This window comes from Zea mays, chromosome 3 (genome assembly GCF_902167145.1).
Source record: "Zea mays cultivar B73 chromosome 3, Zm-B73-REFERENCE-NAM-5.0, whole genome shotgun sequence".
Lineage (NCBI taxonomy): Eukaryota > Viridiplantae > Streptophyta > Magnoliopsida > Poales > Poaceae > Zea > Zea mays.
In genome coordinates this window covers 130,026,816-130,049,913 of record NC_050098.1, presented here as the reverse complement: position 1 = coordinate 130,049,913, position 23,098 = coordinate 130,026,816, and the positions used below count along the sequence as shown (strand labels likewise).

The window sequence follows — 23,098 nt, the reverse complement described above, 5'->3', positions numbered from 1 at the left end:
GGCTATTAGTGTTAAATTTTACAGGATCACCTACCTCTAGGTGCTCTCAGTTTAGTCACTTATTTTAGTGAGTTTGCTTTAGCTCATGGGATCAAATAGGCTCTAGGGCGCCACAAATTGGCGAATTACAGCGTAGATAACCTACTTATGGCCTTGGAAAGTCCTCCCACCCCCTCCCCACTAAACTAATGGCCACAAACTGGAACCTGCAGGTTAGGGCTTGTTCGGTTCGCTCTCAATCCATATGGATTGAGTTGAATTGGGTAAGTTTAAATCTCAAGCAAGTCAAATTTATTTTTAATTTTTTCCAATCTCATCTAATCCATGTGTAATAGGAATAACCGAACAAGGCCTTACAGAAAATAAAGAAAAAAGATCTGGATTCTGGACATGTCTATGTATGGAGTTTCAGGTCTGAGTCTGACGGCAGCGCTCTTCCACGGTGGTTGAAGATCATGAAATCCAGGTTAGCCGGGAGCGAGACGATCCTGCAGGCATGGTGACAAAATGGATTAGAGAACCATAACAGAACTGGTAGACACCTACTAAGATACTAATTAAAAGGCTTGGTGTAAGTTCAACTCTTTGTGATAACACAATATAAGTAAAACAAAGATCCGTGAGTAAGCATTGGAGAACAAAATCTCAGTTCCGAATGAGATGGATTGTTATTTCACACAATAGCCACAAAGAAAAATAGAGCAAAACGTAAAAAAGAATAAGGTAGTTCAACAGTAACTAGTAGCCATGGCCAAATAAACAGATATTCCAGATATTTAGAATTAGTGCATGCCAGTAAGGGCCTGTTTGGCATGGCTCCAGAGCAAAACTCCAAGGAGGAGCTGGCCAGAGCATGCCAAACACCCTAACTCCAGAGTTGTAAACTCTATGGAGTTTTTGGAGCTGCAGTACAATTTTTTGGAGTACCTCTTTTGCTGCTCTGAAAACTCCAAAAAAGCAACCTAGTCATGGAGTTTTGAGTTATTTACCCGCCATTGCCACTGGTTATGAGAAACAATCTAAACTCTGGAGCAGAGCTGCTCTACCCAGAGTTTTAGAGTAGAGCTGCTCTGGGGTGGAGCAGAGCCATGCCAAACACACCCTAAATTCGCCTGCTTTTGGCTTTCAACTATTCACGAAAATTACCCACCTGCCACAGATTATGGGAGATACCGTTCATTTTTTCATTTTCCTTTTCCCATACACACAACTATTTCCCATCCACGAGTTTCTTCCTCGCTAGCTCTCCTTTAGAATTAGTGCATGCCAGATTGCCAGTGGCAGCGCAGCCTATCCCAAAGGCGGTGTGAGGAAGAAGTGGCTTACGACCTGCTCTGTCTACGGGATGAAGGGGCTGACGAGCAAGGTCAGCTTGTCAGTGAGGGAGAGATTTGAGTGGCGAGGAACATGGATGATACGTAGGGTTCGCTTAAAAGTTTCTCCAGAAAGCACAACTGCTCAGCTAAATGGCTTTCACTTTCTTACAACCTATATCTCATAGTAGCCTCTCCACAGCCTCAGCCTACGGCTCAGAACCGCTTTTTCAAAAAAAAAAAACTCTAACTCAACCAAACGCACCCTTATTGTATGCATGTGCAATAAACTCACATAAAAAGACAGCATATGCTTTAATTATGTGTACCGAATTCTCAATTTGGTGCATGCTAGTACAGTATTAAATTGACATAATGACAAGAATACAAGATCAACAGAATCTACAACACAAATTTAATCTTATGTTGTGCTATAGCCTCACATACATACAAAATTTCCCAGTTCCAATATAACAACTTGCTAGTGCTATCGCTAGACTAGATAAAAGTGGTTATGCAGTCACGGATGTTTTGATGAAATGAACCCAATTCTGAATGACTATATTCGATTTGAATAGACTTATTATGCCTTATGAGCATGGTTTTTAAAGCCGTATGACGAGACAAAGCGTTGGACCGCCGTATGGACACCTAGGTGGCGCCTAGGCGAGGTAGGCGACCAAGGCATTGGACCACCGCCTGGACGCCTAGGCGACGCCTTTAAAACAGTGCTTATGAGTTTCAGATATGTTGCAGAGTTCAGCTTTCTGTTATTATTTTCTATTGATAGAAACACCAATGTGTGTATTTGATATTCCTGTGTACAGAGTCCTACTTTCTGTGACTCGGTTTCCTAGTTCCCTGTTCCAGGATTTCGCAATTCTAGTTTAGGAAGGAAACCAGTTTCGACCTTTTATAGATTGAAAAAAATAGAGATGCACCCTAGAAGGAACTAATAGTTTTTTCATTAAGAAGACAAATAGGCAGACAAATTAGAGAGGACTTGGGTGGTTGGGTGCATGATTACACCTCCCATCTAACCAGTTGAACTAGGTTCACTTCCTGGATTTCTGACAATCACCTACATCACCATGTAACAACCTTACAAAATACAGAGGACAAGATAGGCTCACCTATTCTCATCAGAATGTGGAAGCACCGAGAGAAATTTAGTGGGAACAGCAAGACCTGCCCACATGCACAAGACCAACCCTAAGAGCAACTCCATCATCACCTGCACGATTAGAAGTAAACCATAAGGGAAGCAAACACCCCTTGTTTGGTTGATAAAAAAAAGATAAGACCTAGTGCTGGTGGCTCCTAGATGAATGGGGTCCGGATAAGGAATAACTAAGACAAGTCATCTCCCTATATTTTGTAGAGAGGCTGCATCAAACATAGGACCTTTTGGCACAGTAGAAAGATGTCTGATTGATAAAACCAGAACAGCTAACTAAAACAAAACTAGTCAAATGCCCGTGTATTGCTACGGTTTCTATATATCATATAGGTAGACTTTATTTTAATAAAAACACAAAAATATATGTATTTTGTTGGTTAAGTGGGTGTGAATGTGGAGCTAAAAACCAAGGTTTAAACCCCACTTCCACTTGTGCACAATTTTAGCCCGTGGGACAGGTGCTTTATATAGTAGAGATAGTTGGCACAGAAGACAGTACAGAAGGATATATGCATATACATATACATATATACACCTCAAACTCATACATATCAGAGTACCACATGTTATGTTTTAGTTGCACACCAAAATTCTTTGGACATACTATAGGTAATGACAAACTTCTCAAATCATATCACTGCATAATTCAGCCCTCTGCAAAATTACCAGTCCGAGCTGCAAATATGGAAACTAGAAATAAAACAAAAAAAAAGATGTCCGGTGTTGATAATACGTACATCCATGGGCGGCCGCGAGAACTCCTCCTCCGTGATCTTGAGCACCGCGCGGTCTGTAAAAAAACCCATCAAAACCGTCAAGCCAAACCACCTAACAACAGCACCTAGTTCGACGAATTGTCCAGGAATCTCGCTGGCGCTGAAAAGAGCATCAATCATAGTATCCTACGGGTGCACTGCTGAGCCAACCACGCAGCCGTCGAACCCGGTCGGTGAAGAGAGCCCAGGATCACAGAAGCTCGTGAACTAGATCTAAACCTCGCCTCACTTCACTAAAGGCTCAACGGCGGGATCGATCCGAGAGCACATCGGGTTCCGAAGGACCGAGAACCCACGACGGAACGGCAACCCAGAGTCAAGACGGCAAATCAAAGGCGCCCTCGGGAAACGGAGATCCACGGCGAAATTTGGTGAGAGCGCGGCGACGGGATGGGACAAGGATGGAGCGTACACTGGATGGTGGCGTAGGCGGCGTGGGCGAGGATGGCGCCGCCGAGGACGCCCACTACGTAGCCGATGCCCATGGCGACTGCCGACTGGGCTAACGAGTCCGGCTGCTTCTCCCCCGCCCCCCTGCTCGCCGCGCCTGAACTCCTGACGAGCACGCGTGTAACGACCGAAGCAGAGGTGAGTGTAGATCTGTAGATCTACGTGGTTCTAGAAGCATTAGAGTTAATCTGGGTCATTGTGTGGCTTTTTTTAAATTGTAATCTGGCTTATCTAATGGCTTATAAATACATGTACTAATAAACTGTCAGAGATCATGAATTGAATAAGAAAAGATTAGCCACAAACTTGTCTACTTCTTCTTCCTCTCCACCGAAGCTTACCAGGGAAGCTGTCGGTTCCTGCTATCGTGGCTCACGTCTAGGGTTTGGCGAACCCTAGGCCACGGGTCATGACAATTTGGTATCAGAGGACGGTCGACTCCGGAGCTGACAAGACGGCGCCGATGGTGAAACCGTCTGTCCAGACGCGTCTCGTGCTGGAGGCTATGGCGACTGTGGAGCAGAAGGGAGAGGAGAAGTCGGAACAGATGATGAAGATGATGGATCGAGTGGTGAAGAAGTTGGATACGGTGGAAGCTGGACAGCATCGGCTGGAAGGACAAGCCGAGCTCTCAGCTACGGTGGCAAGGAAGGCAGAAGATGAGCGTACTATATTGGCAAGGCAGATGGAGGAGACGGGCAAGGTGGTGGCGCAGTTGCGTTTGGAGATGATGGCAAAGGACTTGGAGGGCGATGGTGATGGATCATCAAGGGAGGGTGCTGATCAAGGTAATCCAAACCGAAGAAGAAGAGAACCACAACAGGAGAGAGTAAGAGAAGAAGAAGATCAGGTGATGGGAGGGCGAGGACATCCATCTCTGCCTAAATATTTGTTTCCCAGATTTCAAGGGAAGGAACCTGGAATATGGTTAGCCAAGTGCCAAGAATACTTCACCATTTATCAGGTTCCTGAAGATTTGTGGGCAATATCAGCATCCATGCACATGGAGGGGAATGCAGCGAGGTGGCTTCAAGTGTACAAGATGAGGCAGGGACTGGGAAACTGGATGCAGTTTGGCAGAGCTGTTTGGGCCAAATTTGGAGTGGAAGAATATCCCAAGGCCATGAGACATCTTCTGAACCTGTATCAGAAGAATGGAGTTGAAGAGTACGCTCAAGAGTTTGAAGAAGCAAGGTATGCCACTGCTGTTCACAACCCGGGGATGGATGAGATTTTTTTGTTAATCAGTTTGTGAAGGGACTGAAGACGGAATTACAAGGGGTGTAATGTGTCATCTGCCACAATCTATGGATAGAGCAGTTATTTTAGCTCATATGCAGCAGGAGATATTAGAGAAGAATATGTTGAAGATGCAGAGGAGTATTACTGCTAATAAGGCTGTGGGCAGTAATCTGAAGACTAACAATAAGGGAGGATTTATTCTGGGTGATCTAACAAAGGAGAGGCAACTCAGGGAGTTTAGAAGAGCTAATGGAATTTGTTTCACTTGTGGTGAAAAGTTTGAGCCAGGTCACCAAGGGAAGTGTCCTAAGAGGGTGGTGACTCAGTTGCATGCCTTAACCGTGGAAGACATGGGCATGGTGTTGACTGATCCTGTGTTGGAGCATCTAGAGTCTGAAGACAAGGAGGTTGAAGAATTGTATAAACTGTCTCTAAATGCTATCAGTGGAATGGAAAGTGATGGATGTATGAGGGTGCAAGGTTTTGTGCATAACCAGATGTTGGTAGTTCTGATAGACTCTTGCAGTTCTCTGAGTTTTGTCAGTCAAAACTTAGTGGATAAAATGGGCTTGCCTGTGCAAAAGTGTGCAGCAGTGGAGGTGAAGGTGGCTAATGGAGAAAAGATGAGGAGTGACTAGAAGGTGGTTGATCTAGAGTGGTGGTCTGGGGGTCATACCTATACTACTACTCTGAGGGTATTGGAGTTGGATGTGTATGACCTGATTTTGGGTTTTGATTGGTCGAAAAGCATAGTCCTATGCAATGTGATTGGCTACAGAATGTGCTCACATTTGTGGACAAGGGAGTGACTGTTCAACTAAGAGGAGATGCGGGTCAGCAGAAGGAGGTTCGACAAATTTCCATTCTACAAGTGAATAAATGGTTGAAAGGCAATGAGGTTTGGGCTTTGGTTATGCTGGAGCAAGTGGTGGATAAGAAAGAAGCAGTAGTCCCTAAGCAGTTACAAAGGTTGCTGGTGGAGTTTGAGGATTTTTTTGCTGTCCCTACTGGTTTGCCTCCTTCCAGAGATTATGATCATCATATTTCTTTGGTACCAGGACATATACCTATGATCTCAAGGCCCTACAGGTACTCACCATTGCACAAAACAGAGATAGAGAAGCAGGTCTCTGAACTATTAACCTCTGGTCTAATTGTGCCTAGCATGAGTCCCTTTGCATCTCCAGTCTTGTTGGTTCAAAAAAAAGATGGAAGTTGGAGATTTTGTGTGGACTACAGAAAATTCAATGACATGACCTTCTAGAACAGATTTCCTATGCCCCTAGTAGATGAAATACTGGATGAGTTAGCAGGGACTCAGTATTTTACTAGTCTGGATATGACAGCGGGTTACCATCAAATAAGAATGAGGGAGGAGGATGAGTATATGACAGCCTTTAAGACACATCAGGGACATTATCAGTTCAGGGTAATATCCTTTGGGCTCACTAATGCACCCGCTACCTTCCAGTGTGCAATGAATGCTATACTACAGCCTTTTCTCAGGAAGTTTGTCATGGTTTTTCTAGATGATAAATTAGTGTATAGCTCCTGTCTGGCAGAACACTTGGGTCATTTGAGGTTGGTGTTTACTAAACTCAGGGAACATCAGTTTTTCTTGAAGAAGAAGAAGTGTTCCTTTATCCAACCAGAGTTGCAGTAGCTTGGTCATGTAATATCCAGAGAAGGGGTAGCTACTGACTCTTCCAAAACTGCAGCTATGCTGGCTTGGCCTATACCTCAGAATATTACTGAACTAAGGGGATTTCTGGGTCTCACTGATTATTATAGAAAGTTTGTGAAAGGCTATGGAGTCTTAGCCAAACCTTTGACCAAGTTATTGCAAAAGCAAACCAAGTTTAGTTGGGGAGAAGAAGCACAAAAGGCATTTGAGGCTCTGAAACAAGCAATGACTACTACTCTAGTGTTGGCTTTGCCCAGATTTGATATTCCTTTTATTATGGAGACTGATGCTTGTGATATAGGAATGGGGGCCGTTTTGATGCAAGAAGGGAGACCTATTGCTTTTCTAAGCGAAGCTTTAGGTGAAAAGAACAAGCACTTGTCTATATATGAGAAGGAGTTCTTTGCTTTGATTTTCGCTGTGGACAAATGGAGGCCCTATCTTTAGAGAGCTCCTTTCATCATCAGGACTGACCACTAGTCCCTTACTTTTCTGGGAGAACAACAGTTACACTCTGAACTTTAGAAAAAGGCTATGGCTAAAATGATGGGGTTGCAGTTTCAGATAGTATACAAAAAGGGGGTGGAAAATGTTGTGGCAGATGCTCTGTCCAGAGTGAGTTATCTCATGGCCTTATCCCAAGCGTCTGAGGTACAACCTCTTTGGGTTCAGGAGGTTTTAAATTCATATGAAACTGATATGGAGGCTCAAGAATTGAAGACTCAACTTTTGATTCAAAGTCCTAATGAGCAGGGCTACAGTTTGCATCAGGGAATTATAAGGAGGAATGGGGTGATTTGGATTGGAGACAACTCTGCTCTAAGGACTAAGTTGATCACAGCTTTGCATGACAGTGCTATTGGAGGGCATTCAGGAGTGCATGCTACTTATCACAGGGTGAAAAAATGTTTTGGTGGAAGGGACTTAAGAATGATGTTACTCGTTTGTGGGGCAGTGCCAAGTATGTCAGCAGGCTAAAAGTGAAAGAGTGCATCCACCAGGACTATTACAGCCTCTGCCTATCCCTACAGGTGCTTGGGTGGATGTTTCTATGGATTTTGTGGAGGGGCTGCCTAAGTCTGAAGGTTTTGACACTATTTTGGTAGTGGTGGACAGATTCTCCAAATATGCTCATTTTATTTCCCTCAAACATCCATACACTACTCAAGGGGTAGCTCAGGTGTTTCTGGACACTGTGTTTAAGCTTCATGGGGCTCCTAAAACTATTGTGTCAGACAGAGATAAAGTGTTTACAAGTTCTTTCTGGACACATTTGTTTCAGCTTATGGGAGTGAAGTTGCTATTTTCTACTTCATATCATCCTCAGACAGATGGGCAGACTGAGAGGGTGAATCAGTGTTTAGAACAATATCTTAGGTGTGCAGTCCATGATCATCCTCACAAATGGAGGCAGTGGTTGGCTTTAGCAGAGTTTTGGTATAACACCACCTACCATACTGCTCTGGACTGTTCTCCCTTTAAAATTTTGTATGGTTATACACCTCCTGTGATGGTTGTTCCTTGGTTGAGAGAGAAAGGGGACATGATGTTACTACCTGGTTGCAGGAAAGACAAGTGGCCTCTGAACTGCTCAGAGAGAGGTTGGCACAAGCTCATAATAGAATGAAACAAATGGCAGACAGAGGGCGAACTCCTAGGGAATTCTAGGTTGGAGAATTTGTGCTGCTCAAGTTACAACCTTATGCTCAAAAGAAAGTTGTTAACATGCCATATCCAAAGTTATCCTTTAAGTTCTTTGATCCTTTCAAAATTGTGGCAAGAATTGGTGTTGTGGCTTATCGATTGGAGTTGCCAGAAAATGCACAGATACACCCTATTTTTCATGTATCCCAGTTAAAGGCATTTCACCCTAAACATACTCCAGATTTTGCTGAGCTTCCCAAGGTGGCAGATTTGTCTGGTCCAGGGATTTGGCCTGAGGAAATTGTGGACAGAAGGTTGGTTCGGAGGGGTAATCATGCAGTACCTCAAGTGATGATTAAATGGTCAGGTTTGCCTGTTTCTTCAGCAACTTGGGAAGATTTTTATGTGGTCAAAAACAGGTTTCCTGATGCCCTCGCTTGGGGACAAGCGAGTTCTGTTGTGGGGGAAAATGTAACGACCGAAGCAGAGGTGAGTTTGGTGTAGCAGTAGATCTGGAGATCTATGTGGTTCTAGAAGCATTAGGTTTAATCTGGGCCATTGTGTGGCTTTTCTTTGATTGTAATCTGGCCCATCTAATGGCCTATAAATACTTGTACTGATAAACCGTCAGAGATCACGAATTGAATAAGAAAGGATTAGCCACAAATATGTCTACTTCTTCTTCCTTGCCACCGAAGCTTACCAGGGAAGTTGTCGGTTCCTGCTGTCGCAGCTCACGTCTAGGGTTTGGCGAACCCTAGGCCATGGGTCATGACAACGCGAGAGCATGGACCGACGGCGGGCGTGTCAGGCATGCATGGCCGAGGTTGCCGGGAGCGAGATGCACGCGGGGAGGGCGAGGCACGGGCGGCAGCAGGCGGTGGATGCGAGAGAAGATGCAGAGAAGATTGGTTCGGCAGCTTATATATTCAGAAATTTAGAATTCTTCCATTACGTTATTATTTTGGGAGGCTTCGTCTCCATATCATTATCAAACATGTCGTACATGTTATAATCTCTACACACCCGTTTCAACGGTCGTATTGTGTCATATTTTTATAAATAACTTCTCACATCTATCTTAAATTAACACTGCATCCCTCCATGTACACAACATCCACGTCCGACTCGTTAGCAACCGGGTGGTTATTTAAAAAAAGTGGTGCAGGAGGTGGGGTTCGAACCCAAGCCCTGATGGAAGAAGGCCAGTGGTGCAGGAGGTGGGGTTCAAACCCAAGCTCTGATGGAAGAAGGGCAAAGGAGACACTGAGTGAAGTTAACCAGTAGAACATTATAGTCAATTGTTTTTAATATTAAATATAAATTGTACATATGTATATACGAGTTTTGTAAAATAAAAAATATAATCGTGTCAGGCCGAATCAGCATTACGGGTCGAGGCTACGACCCAAACACGACACGACGATCATGTCGGGCTAGCCTAGGCACTATTAAATGGACCGTGCCCCAGAATGGCCCGCCAGACACGACCCATTTGACCACCTCCGCACGATAATGATGGTCCTCACCTCAGTTGCTGCCACCTCGTTCGTCATCCTACTACTTTTCTCTCCCCCCTCATGCCTCCGCCTCCGCGCCACGCATTCTCGGTAGAGGGCGTGGGAGCAGGCGCCTCCTCCCCGTATTCGTCCGACACCAGCCCCAACACCGACCCGCGCAGTGGCTATGCACGTCCACGAGAGTGTTTTACAACATGCACGTACCATCGTTTTCGCCGTCGTCGGACGTCACGTTCGTCTTCCCGGCCTTTTCCCTGTTCTTCCTCCCCAATCTGGTGCCTTTGCCCACGGTCGCAGCCACGAGTCGACCGACGCTTGTTGACGCGGGTACGGGCGAGTCGGTCTTGCTCCTGGCTTTTCTTCGTGCGTGTCGTCGAGCAGGACACGATGGTGCCTGCCACGCTTAGGTTATCTTGGTGATAATGAGTCCAGATCTGAGATATTGGACAACCAAAGCCTGTAGCGCGGCAGCAGTCGGCATATGCTACGGAGTTGGTGGTGTTGTTGTGTCGCCTCGGCGTATCCAGGGCTGGAAGGCACTCACATTCTCTCGCCATTTTCGGACAGACGCCTGGTGCGGGTGCCTCTCAGTTTGGAGCTGCTCTGGCTGAGCTTCTTTCTCCGCTTGCGTGCTCTCTCCATGTATGTATCTAGCGGTATACTACCTATGTCACCTCCAGATGTCCATGTCTTCGTCATGTCCTTCTTCGGCAACGAACAGGTATGACTGCATCTTCCCTTCCCTTCCTGGTCTACAAAACATTGGAAGTGGGGGAGGCGAGGGATGGGGTCCCTGATTTGCTGCCTATGGTACACATTCGATGACTCGACATCGACTGTCTACATGGCCTTTCCTTTACCACGATATCAACTCGCTTAGTCAAATAAAAAAAATATACGAAGAGAAGAGACAATCAATAAAAAAAAATCTTGAGATCATTTTGGTGGATAGTTTACATGGGTATTATTGTGTGCCGTCGTAACGCACGGGCAACCGACTAATACTAATCACATGTTCGTGCATTGCTACGGTTTATATATATATATATATATATATATATATATATATATATATATATATATATATATATGACATATGATAAATGTTGTTTTAATAAACCACAAAATATATGTTTTCTATTAATTAGGTGTGTGTGAATGTAGAGCCAACAACCATGGTTCAAACACTCACTTATACATAATTTCAATTTATTTTTACAAAAATTCTCCTATTATAGTAATACAGAAGAAATTATACGAGTGCGGGTTAATTCTAAAAATGTAAAAGTTTTTTTTTAAAAAAATATTAACGTGGGACGACCGTTAAAACTAATAATTTAATATAGTAAAACTATTTTACCATTTGATAAAATAAAAAAAATCAAATACATCTTTTATCATGCTTTTATATGGGCCCACTGGTCATATGCTTCTCCTCCCTCTACATGAGGCCAAGGCACGCGCCACAGGCTTCACAGCCGGTACCAGCCAGCGCTCTAGAGCAGCTCAAGTCCGGTAGAATTGTAGAAACGCCGTCGCGTCTAGAGTGCAGGTAGGCTGGTGGCTGGGGAATCGGATCTTCACCGCGGCGTCCACATTCCTGTACGCGATCCTCACCGACCACCACTGTCAATAGCGAGGCACCATGCCTATGCCCATGATGGCGCGGGAGCTGATGCAGGAGCACGCCAGTGAGGAACATGTGGGGCCTACGCGCTTGTCCTTGGCGACGGCGGCGAAGACGTCATGCATGTGCTCACGAGCAATGGAGCTATAGATGTCCAAACAGTGCGGGCCGTCCGTTTGGCCCGTGGCACGGCACGAATTTAGCCCGGTCCAAACACGGCCCGGCACGATCGGTTACGGGTCCGGGCCGGCACGGCCCGTTTAGCGGGCCGGATATGGACAGATACGGCGGCCCGCGTGCTTTGGCCCGGCCCGGCACGATAAATGGGTCGGCCCGACGACGGCCCGCGTATTTGACAAGCCAAATTCACGTGTCTAGCCCGCAGGTCGCATTGGTGCATCCGCTGGCTGCTGACCGCTCGGCAGCGGGATGCTCGCTCCTCATCTCTGGCGGCGGCGCGGCGCTCTGCTCGGCTGCTCGGCAGACGACATTCCCGCTCTGGCGACCGGCGCTCTGCTGCTCGCCCGCCCAGCCGGCCTGCTCGGCTGCTCCTGCAGACTGCAGTCCTGCACTCCGTTGTCGGCCTGTCGCGGTGCCGCTGCGGCGCTGCTTGTCCCGGCTCGCCGTCCGCCGAGGCAGTAAGCCAGTAAGGCACCGAGCCACCGACCCGACCGGCTGCCGCAGTGCGCCAGTGCCGCTGCTTGCCTTACTTCCTGCTTGCTTTAGTAATTAGTTCATTACTTCATTAGTATTTAGTTGCTTGACTGCAGACTACTTGAGTATTTAGCAGCAGCAACAATAGAGGGAACTAGCTTGAACATAACGGCCCTTGAATACAACAGCAGCATGTGCCGTGCTTTTCTTTGGGGATTAGTTTACGCCCGCTCCATCGTTATTATACTGCTCTTAATATATGTCATTTATTAATATATGTAATTAATATGTTATTATATATAATTAATTCTGTTAAATATATATATATTTATATATTGCTCTACTATTGGTTCGGGCCAGTGGCCGGCCCGGTACGTTGAGGCCCACCGGGCCAACGGGCCGGCCCGGCACGATTTTTCCCTGTGCGTGCCGGGTTTGGGCATGTCCCTAGGCACGTGGGCCAGCCCGACCCGGCCCGAAGCATCAATGGGTCGTGCCTGGCCCGACCCTATTTGTACCGGGCCGAAATGGGTTCGGGCCGGTTCCGTGCCGGGTGGCCCGTTTGGACATCTATAAATGGAGCCACCATATGCAGGTATGCAGGTATCTGTTGGTTATATTTGATTCTTTTTTGTTTTATTAAATGGCAAAATAGCATTATCGGTATGTTTGATAATTGCGTTCGGACGAAGCCCCTCGAAATAATGGCAAAGTGATGAAATCCTCTTTCCATAATGGCAGAATTCTATATTCACTACAGTAAACGGAGACACGTCCGACGGCCTTCTTATCTCCGACGGCCCTGTACGAGGCCGTCGGAGATAAGCTTATGTCCGACGGCCGCAACCGGCTCTCGGAAATAGCGCTTATCTCCGACGGCCTTGTACAGGGCCGTCGGAGATAAGGTTATCTCCGACGGCCTTCCACCGAGCCGTCGGACATAAGCCTTTTTAACGCTTGGATCGGACCCGCGCGGCTTTCATTTCCGCGCGTCGGTTTCTTCAGCCGCCGCCGCCGTCCCGCTCGCCGCCGCTCGCTCTGTCGCCGCCACGCCCGCCGTCGCCGGAGATAAGGCGCCCGTGCTCCCGCCGCCGCCGCCCCGTGGTCCGGCCCGTGCTCCGGCCACCGCCCCGAGCTCCGCCCCGTGCTCCGGCCGCCGCCGTCGCCGCCCCGTTCGCCGGTCGCCGCCGCCCCGTGCTCCGGCCAACGGCCACGTGCGCCCGTCGCCGACCGGCTCCCCACGCCCGCTAAGTGAGTATCCTTAATTAGCAATTTTGTTTATTAAAATTGTATGTTTGTATTAATTTATTTGATCAAATCCGGCCGTACGCCCACGGATGTGGAGGTGTATATGCAAGGGCATAGGGGTTCTGATCCTCAGAATCCTGATGTGTTATGCACTCAGACGGCCACCGACCGTCTAGTGAGTTTTTGATACTCTATTATGTGTGTTGATATTGTTTGCAAGGGCATAGGGGTTATGCACTTATATTTGATATTGTTTGCCTCCAGGCTTCGTATGGGCAGGAGATGGTTCAACGCCATGGGGAGGAGTACGATTGGAGGAGCCAGCCAATCGACCCTCAGACAGCATATGCTAGCGCAGGAGGACAAGCTCATGGACGGTGAGATTATTTGATTTGGTTTTCAAAATTGTCATCATATGCTTGCGATTCAACTGAGCCATGAGTTACTATACTAAGTGCATGGTTCACTCTTGTAGGTTGGGTATTTTTGATTCTACGATTGATTCCAGAGAGCTGAGACGCCGTGGACGACAATCCACATCGTCGTCTTCACAGTCGTCCCGTTCACGATCAGCAGCCCATGAGATAGAGCTTGCAGTGTTGCGTCAACAGGCAGAGTACCATCAATCAGTCTTGAGGGAACAATTGGAGTACCAGAGGCAACAATCTGAATACCAGAGACAACAAGCCGAGTACCAGAAGAAGAGGGACGAGTATTATGCAAGCCTCCAGGCCCAAAATCAAGCTCTTCTCTCGGTAAGTTGAAGTAACATTTTGTAGCTTATTTTGCAAAACACTTGATGTGTATCTTGTTTGTTCAACAATGACTTGTATATAATTTGTAGCAACTAGCCCAACAAGCGGGCGTCCCGATGCCGACATATGGGATGCCGCCTCCGGACTTTGCACTGCCAATGCCAATGTTGGCGCCTCCACCTCCGCCTCCGCCTACGTCACAATTCCCTATGGTATGTACACATATGCGTGTGTGACATGTTCATAGATGTCTTATGTGTTTAAATGAACAACTGAGTGGTTACTATTTCATGTGCTTGTGTTATAGGGATTTCAGACACCACCCGCTTCAGTTGCCGCACCTGGAGATGGGTCTGGGCAAGACGACACAACACATTCGTGGGTCAACAACCTATTCAACACGCAGAGTCCAGCCGGAGGAGGTGGCTACTCGAACCATCCAGACGATGGATATGATTGATGTGTCGTGATGTTTATTTATGAAACACTTTGCAACACTTGTTTGTGAGACACAATTTCAGTTTGCAACAACCGTCGAACCTATATGTTGATGTTAAATTTGTGAATGTTATTATTTATGTGAGAATATTTGTGATTGTGAATACTTATTAGAATGTGTATATTTGTGATTGTGAATGTGAATGTGTATATGTGCATGAATCTGTTTTTGTTTTGTAAATGTCAGATTTTTTAAAAAACAGAATTTTGTGTAAATTCTGTAATTTGTTATGTCCGACGGCCTAGTGGTAGCCGTCGGACATAACACATGGTTATGTCCGACGGCATTAACTACCGTCGGACATAAGGGATGCTTATGTCCGACGGCCTAGTGGTAGCCGTCGGACTTAATCTTGTGGGGCCCACATTCCGACCGGTAAAACGGTTGGGATTTGTTATCTCCGACGGGCACACGCAGCCGTCGGAGATAGCTTATGTCCGACGGCTGCCGTCGGACATTGCACTATTTCCGACGAGTTATCTCCGACGGCTTAAAGCCGTCGGAGATAAGGCTTTGCCGTCGGAAATAATCTATTTCCGATGGTTTATTCCTTATGTCCGACGGTTTTGACCGTCGGACGTTTCTCCGTTTACTGTAGTGATTTCTCTATTCAAACTCTACTATATTTATTTGTGTAATTAATTTTATAATTAAACTATATTTAGTATCTGTAATTATCATTTAAACACCAGAGACTAAATTTTAGTTGAATGAAACCAAACATCTCTTAGTTAGCTCTGTTTAAAGATTGGGCAAGTTCATCAAATAGTTATCCTTGTACTAAAATTAATTTTAGCTATTTTTATATCATTCTAATTTTCTTAAAGAATAACATATCAATTTTACATTTATAGTTTGATCAAAATTATAGAGAGAATTGTGAAATTTTATGACACTAATAAATAGGTATATTAGAAACTTAATTAGTAAAAAGGAAAAGTCTAAGTTACTCCCTTAACTTTGGATGATGTCCATACGATCCCTATTTTTTAAGTTCAATTTACTTCACCGCATATTTGAATTTGTTCAGTCCACCCTTTAATAGATTTTGTCTTTTTAATTTTTTTATGTACAAACTGAATTTTCAGCTCAAACTTTGTTAGTTAGTAGCTAATGTTATAACTTAGCCTAAAATAATATATTATAATTTTTTCATAATTATTTTGATAAGTTAGAGTTTAGATAAGACAACAATTTTAATGGTACAAAATTAAATATAAAATAATAATTATTAATATATTTTTCTAACATAATTTATAATGTTCTTGATCAATGTAGAGAATATGAACTTAAATAACTTGTATGTGGAGAAAAAAAGAAAAATCTTTTTAAGGGAAGATTCGTCAATTTCATTACTCTACATATAAGTTTATATTTTCTGAGGTAATTGATGACATCATAACTTATATAATAAAAATATATTTAATTTTTTATCATTATTTAATATTTATTTTTGTGCTATTAAAATTCTTATCTTATCTAATCCCTAAACTATCAAAATATTGGCTACTGACTAATAAAATTTAAACTAAAAACTCAATTTGTACATAAAATCTATTTAAAGTAGTAACTCTTGTATCTAAACTTCAAATGCTCAGGTCATTTATTCCTACCTGATTATTAATAAATAAAAAACAACTAAAAGACTATTATAAAATGGAGTGTATATAAATATAGTCTATTAATAAATAGAGAAGTAAATACGTCTGTAGAGCATTGGATCGATATAACAGACGACATATTCATATAAGAGAAGTGAAAGCATTTGTTACTACTTAGGTTAAGTCAGAGACGTCGCCACACAACGAGACAGCTCCACGATTTTTTTTTTGCAAATACACATTTAGACACCTCAAGACCTCTATATTAAATACCATGTACATGTCCTTGTATGCTCGCTCGCTGATCTTATATGCTCTTCGCTGATGTAGAAGTGTCATATGCCTTAGGTTTTGATCTGCACTCACAAAAAAGAGCAACAGCTACTGCATCAAGAACAATCTGTGAAGATGATTACAGATCTTGCTCTGTGAACTAGCTCGGCATCACAGCACAGCAGAGACGTGAGTAATCTTGATTTGCCTGCAAATTCTACAGTCACAACTCTCAACCAAGGATAAACAGCAAACGCAGTGAGAAACAAACAACACAAAACAGCACAGGCAGTACAAGACCCTAGAAATACCAGAGCACTGCAATCTGGTGGATCACAAAGTGCATTGTTATTTGTACATTCACCTCACCGGCCCACCCTAGAAGGGTGGCAGAGCACCAAACCAAGATCTTAATTATTACTTGCGTAACTGTGTTACAAAGGCCGAGTTTACTCATGACAATGATCGTTCTCTGTTTTACCAGAGCAATCACGTACAAGGAACGTCTAGTACAAAACGGATGTGACTTCAAATGGAACAACCACATTTGTGATTTACGCGGCCATGATGCAATCAATGGCTTCTTTGCAGATCCCAGTCATGGTCGCCTCTGGTCCATAGACCTGCAATGCATTTGTTGAGCATAATCAGGGCATCTCTTATGGGGGTATGGAGCCGGTCCCAATGATCCCCTTTCAGGAAATGGTATGGCGTTTCAGGAAATGCAAGGTACCATATTTATATCGAGAAGAAGCATAAAGAGATCATACCTCAATTGGAACGCCAAGTTCGGCGCCTAGGGTGCGCATTTTGGCGAGTCCAGTTTGGTAGTTCGGACCACCTCTCCGGACATAAATGTTCATCCTTGCAGCCTTTAATTTGGACTCCTGGAATCAGATTCAGAAACAAAATAACAAACAAGATTGGTGAAGATTTAAATAGAGATAGGTGGGAGTGGTTGGGGAATTGAACGGCTAACTAACTTCGTGGCCCAATTTACCTTCTCTCTTAAAGCCCGAATGATGCCACTAAATGTAGAAGCAACATCTGTGAAGTTAGCGATTCCTCCTCCGATTAGAAGGGCTCTCTTACGGCCATCAGGATCAGAGGTAGCGCACTGCACGAGTTGAAAACATATTCATGAAAGATATATGTAACGAACAGAAAAGATAGACAGCTGAAAGGTTCTACTGTTCTTACATCCAAAAGCACTCTAGCATACTGCAGAACCTCCTCCTCCTTGGGAGCTCCACTGTACTCTGCATAATTTCCTAGCTCCGAAGCATATCCCAAATCACCAACCTGGTATGCAAGAGGAACTATCAGATTATTGCAACATGCACCTCACAGATGGCACATTTTATCACTAAATATAAGGTCCTTCTAGAAATCCATTTCATCATATCATCCAAAGTTAACATGAAAAGATATCAATAGGTGCAAAGAAACTTGAAGGAGGGTCTGCATGAAATTCAGACTTACAGTGTCTGCGTATATGACACTAGCACCACCACCTGCAACCATTGTCCAGATGCGTCCTTTTGGGTTCAGTACCGTGAATTTCAGAGAAGCACTTGTCTGCAAGAAGAGAAGTGGTTCACTACTTAAATCTAGTGGAACATACAGAACTGTCAATAAAAGTTAATCCAAATAGAAATGTAAACACTGGAAAATGAAATAATTACTTCAAGGAGAAAGGTTGGAATCGAATGTAAGTTGTCCACTTTTACATGAACATACCTTCTCATCCAGTTCATGGATAAAACTTTCGGAGGGACTGAGAACTCTTCCAAATGGTAGGGGAAACACAATATTGCCCCACCTGTACATGAAAATAATGGCTGTTATGATTGACAATATAGTAGAAAAACGTCTCCCTTTCACATAAAAATGGCTGGTACAATTAATATGGAGGCAACTGAGATCTGTGAGGTACATCGAAAGCATGAATCATACTTATTGAAGTTTTTGAAAGCAGCTGTGTCATCTAGTTCTCCTCTCATATCCAGAGGATACGGTTCACCATTTACCAAGGTGAATGGGTTCATCTCAAGAAATGAGAAATCCAAGTCTGCAAAAGAACCAATGAGCATCTTATGTTGAGTGTTGAAACTGGAAAAGCAACAACTACAAACTGTCTGCCTTTGAAAAGCAAGAGTGAGTACCTTGGAAAACAGAAAATACAGCTCTAATGAAACCACCTATCTTTGTGCGGACCTGAAATTCAAGCACGGATCATCAATGAGAATCAACTGAGAACTGATGGTTAATCAAGAATCTGAGAATTGTCAGCAATAAAGAGTTCCAAGCCAATAGCTTACCTCCAATGGCAGGGTGGCAATCAATGGAGCACATGCGTCAGGTGTCATTTGCTTCTCTGTGGGAAGAAAGATAGTCTTAACCTTGTCCCAGTTCTCCTCGATCTCAATACCTCCACATTCTGAGAAACTAATGGTGTTGCCAAGCCTTTCAGATACAATCGAAAGGTAGTACTCTTGGTCATGTGGCACAAATGGTTCAACTATGAAGGTTGTAATTGGAGCTTTGCAGCCACCCATCTCGACCTAGATAAGTGAGCAAATTCATTCATAAAGATAATAAATAGCTTTAGTAATCAAAGTTTGTGCTGGTAAAAAACATGGGAATATGTTAGTCGTGACAGTACCTCAACTCCCAACCGCTCCTTGACAAATTGGCGAACTTGGGCAAGATCTAGGTTGAGGGCCACAAGCCCACTCTTCCCACGTTTCCCAAAGAGCATGTCAGGTTTCACAACCAACTTCATAGATGAGAGCCACGGCTCCTGGTTTGCAAGCTCAGTGAAATCCGTTGACTGTGTGACCTGTGATTAAGCATTCTGAATTCAATCATCTCATCTTGAGGAATATGTAAAAAGACGAGAAATTTGGATTTTGCCATTACAAAGAAGAGCTCAACAAAGAATGGGCTTCACAAAATTGCCACCAGACCCACATTGCATAGACTCAGATGGACCCACAATTCATAGACTTAGTGGCAATCATAATCAACGAGACAATCTTTGTAATGGCAAAAATCAGGGATGCTATAGTGAATGAAAGAAACATAAATATAATGAAAGAAGCAACTCACTAGGGAGTAACCAAACTCGATCTGTGTTTCTACAACCAATAAACCTAGCAAACACAAAACACTAAGGCGCCGTTCGGTTGTTACGGATTGGTGGGTCGGAACGATTCCTAACCGGATTGATTCTCTAATTTATATAAACTTTGATTAGCTGGAACGATTCCGGGTGCAATCCGGCACAAATGAACAAGGCCTAAACAAGTGTACTTTCTAAGAGAACACGAATAAAGTGAACTCTTTGTTCCTATCGGTGAATGGCAACTAAAAAACGAAGACAAACTTTTGGCGTTGCCTAGATGATGTTGTTTCTGACACACGCCCTGTTTATCAAAGATTCAGAGTAAAATTCCTTTCAACCAAACTACTTAAACCAAACTATGAGATACTGATACTTAAGAAATTTCTGGTTTTTATGGAGGTTGAGATTTCAATGACCACAACATTAATAGACCCTGGAAACCCATTTTAGCAACCCAATTATTAAACATTTCTTATACCTCCATAACAAAAGGAAGACGTGCTGAGCATTCCAACCTCCAGTTCACCTACTAATAACGAAATGATCAGCCCAACGAACCGCCTCTACCGCAAACGCCCAGGCTTCGAAGCCTGGCCCCGGAATCCTAAGAGAGCGAGCTGACTGCGGACCCCGATCCTGTTCCTACGGTGAACGCGCAGCCCCAGAAGAGTCAGGGGCAGGGGCAGGATCCGGGGCCGGCACCGCCGAGATCCACACACACACGCCTAGCGGCCCGATCCCCCCCCCACCCGACCCACAGACGACAAGGCGATCCGATGCGCACGAACCGCACCGCACCGCAGGAGAGCGAGGAGCAGGGGAAAGAGAGGACTGGGGAGTGAGTGGCCGACCTGCGCGGAGAGGATCTGGAGGTCGATGCCGGCGAGGCGCTTGAGGTGCTCCCGGAGGAGGCGCTTGGAGTCGTACTCCCGGATCTTCTTCCGCGCCATCGCCGCCGGCCGAGTCGAGCCTTGTGGAAGCTAAGGGGAGGAGCAGGCGCGTGCGTGCGTAGCTGCAGCGAGCGAGCGAGCGGCGGCCTGTGCTCGGGATTCGGGTTCGCCGTGCGCGGCCGCGGCGCGGACTGGACGGACGGTTTTTATAGCGAGGCCGCAACGGAAGAAGGGAAAAGCGGCGGGCAGCCGCGACCGCGATGCGCCGTGGTGGTTGTTGGTTTCTATCGGTCACTGGTTGGGTGGCCCCCTCGGGCGGTTTGGTTTGGTGGAGGCGGATGGGATCAGGTTGGGTTGGTGCGGCGAGTGGTGTGACATGCTAGATTGCTAGCACAGTCTCCGTGCCCCTCTACTTTTGTTTGGTTAATGTTACGGTAGAAACCCTTTAGAGTATGTAAAATAGTGGACGTAAAATGTTTAAAATAAAGGATAAGATATAAGATGAAATAAGAGATCTACTGGAGATAAACTAAAGATTGTTTGGAGCAAGAATATTGGAGAGGATTAAGAGAGCTAGAATTCTTTGGCGGGAGCTAGAGCCTCACTGTTAGTGTCGATATGGGCTCCAATCATTTTTGAGCTGTTCCACTTGGCGGCCTTAATGCGGTGGCACGGACGGTCCGCGATCTGACAGAAGGAACGATGTTCTCCGCGCCGAGCCAGACGGTCCGCGCCTAATGGCCGGAAGGTCCGCATGTGCGTAGGGCTGGCAGCGTTCGCCAACGGCACCTGGACCTCGCCCCTCGGAGGGATCCGTCAGAGAGGAGAGATCCTAGGGTTTTTCTTGGAATCGGTAGGCCACTCAAGACGCCTCTAGACAACGTAGAGTCGAAGAGAAGTGAAGATTGATACAAAGAACGATACGTTCCTCGCTACTCCTAGGGCAAGAAAGTAGAGGAATTGAAAAACGGGTTGACTGGTTTGATTGATGGGTGTTTTAATCGGTCATACCCCTTCAAATATATAAGGGCGAGGTCTGGACCCGTTCCTAGGCATTCTCCAACAACTCCCGCGAGTTTAGAGGGATAAACACACGCGGAGAAAAGGATTTCAACTGCCTGATCTAATCCTATCGCGGACTGTCCGTGCCTATGGGCGAACCATTCCGCAGGCCTGACAGTCCTGACCTCTTGGTCGGACCGTCCGAGCATGCTCAGTGCCACAAATGGTGCTCAACACATGCCTCCTTCCTTTTGGGAAAGTTGAGCGAACCAAAAGCACTTGTGCAGTTTGGACCCAACTTGATATTTCAATATCAGTTTATCTAAGCATTTTGTCACATACTAGGATGATATTGCTTCAAGAAACGACCATTCAGCATCTTGGGTAGGTCCTCACCTTGCAAAGTTTGTAACATGTAGGCATTACCAACGATTACTTGTGTGATTATGTAAGGGCCTTCCCAACTTGATGACCATTTGCCAAATTTTCGGTCCTTGCTTCTTAGTGGCAAGACGGTCTTCCACACCAGGTCTCTAACCTAGAATGATTTAGTTTTGACCTTCTTGTTGTAAGTTTTGGCAACCATAATCTTGTCTTTCTCGGTCTCTCCTAGAGCCACCAATCTTTGTCGGTTAGTTCATCAATATTGTCCATAATCAAATTATAATAATCCTTGACAGTTAGGTCATTCTGTCTGGCACTGATAACATTTAGGCTTATCTCCACATGTAAAATAGCTTCTTGTCCATAAACAAGATCAAAAGGAGAGACTTTAGTAGCACGGTGTTTAGATATTCTATAAGCCCATAGAGTCTTAAACAAAACCTTATTCCAATGCCTAGGATGATCAAATATCTTCTTCTTTATAAGGCTAATCAATGTCATGTTACTAAACTTGGCCTATCCCTAGGCCTGAGTATAATATGGAGAGGAACTGGACAATTTGATCTTATATAATTCAGCAAACTCACGTACCTCCTTTGACATAAAAGAAGTCCCCTGGTCCATGGTCAAAGTTTGAGGAATGTCGAATCTTTAAATGATATGCTCAGTTATAAACTCAATTACCTCCTTACGTGTCATATTCTTCAGAGCAATGACTTCAGTCCATTTGGTGAAGTAATCTATGGAAACTAACACAAACTAATGCCCCTTTGACGATGAAGTATGAATTTCTCCTACAAAGTCCAAACCCCACCCCTAAAGGGCCAAGGTTTGATAATAATATGTAGTTCAGCCATGGGGACTAACTTTAGATCACTGAACTTCTGACATATTTGACATCCTTTGTAGTATGTAAAACAATTAGCTATCATGTCAGGCCAATAGATGCTAGGCCTTCTTAATAGTTACTTCATCTTTAGAGCCAATTGATGAGTACCACAAATCCCTTCATGTACTTAGTCCATAGCTAATATAGCATCAACCCAGCCCAAGCATTTAAGCAAGACATCGTCAACAGTTCGGTGGTAAAGTTCATTGTCAATTAAAATATATTTGAAAGTTGTACGTCGAACATTCCTGTTTGTCCTAACACTAGGATTACGTAGGTAATTACTTATAGGCGTCCTCCAATCAATTACATCAACTATATTGTAAGCCTAATTGATCAA

The 23,098-nt window shown here is 44.6% G+C and overlaps 3 protein-coding genes across 4 annotated transcripts; 1 reads left to right on the top strand and 2 right to left on the bottom strand.

The window, feature by feature from the left end:
- Positions 1–261: 261 nt before the first annotated feature.
- On the bottom strand, positions 262–4,106 carry LOC100276290 (Membrane magnesium transporter). 2 transcript variants are annotated; one of them, NM_001405985.1, is made up of 5 exons: positions 4,061–4,106; positions 3,682–3,824; positions 3,231–3,283; positions 2,447–2,547; positions 262–488 (listed from the first exon to the last, which is right to left on the bottom strand). In NM_001405985.1, exons 2-5 carry the CDS (start codon positions 3,752–3,754, stop codon positions 395–397), a joined length of 321 nt encoding a protein of 106 aa, NP_001392914.1. In that variant the 5' UTR covers positions 3,755–3,824; positions 4,061–4,106; the 3' UTR covers positions 262–394. The 2 variants fall into 2 exon arrangements, with proteins under 2 accessions (NP_001392914.1, NP_001278487.1); NM_001291558.3 differs by lacking the exon at positions 4,061–4,106 and having other exon boundaries at positions 269–488; positions 3,682–4,006.
- A 10,082-nt stretch (positions 4,107–14,188) lies between these two features.
- On the top strand, positions 14,189–14,694 carry LOC118476695 (LOB domain-containing protein 13-like). Its single transcript, XM_035966307.1, has 2 exons — positions 14,189–14,305; positions 14,401–14,694. Exons 1-2 carry the CDS (start codon positions 14,210–14,212, stop codon positions 14,551–14,553), a joined length of 249 nt encoding a protein of 82 aa, XP_035822200.1. The 5' UTR covers positions 14,189–14,209; the 3' UTR covers positions 14,554–14,694.
- Positions 14,695–16,860: 2,166 nt separating this feature from the next.
- LOC100282948 (ATP-citrate synthase) lies at positions 16,861–20,740 on the bottom strand. Its single transcript, NM_001155853.1, has 11 exons — positions 20,445–20,740; positions 19,132–19,308; positions 18,788–19,030; positions 18,632–18,683; positions 18,423–18,537; positions 18,207–18,288; positions 17,949–18,044; positions 17,667–17,768; positions 17,467–17,583; positions 17,237–17,353; positions 16,861–17,089 (listed from the first exon to the last, which is right to left on the bottom strand). Exons 1-11 carry the CDS (start codon positions 20,541–20,543, stop codon positions 17,021–17,023), a joined length of 1,269 nt encoding a protein of 422 aa, NP_001149325.1. The 5' UTR covers positions 20,544–20,740; the 3' UTR covers positions 16,861–17,020.
- Between the last annotated feature and the right edge of the window lie 2,358 nt (positions 20,741–23,098).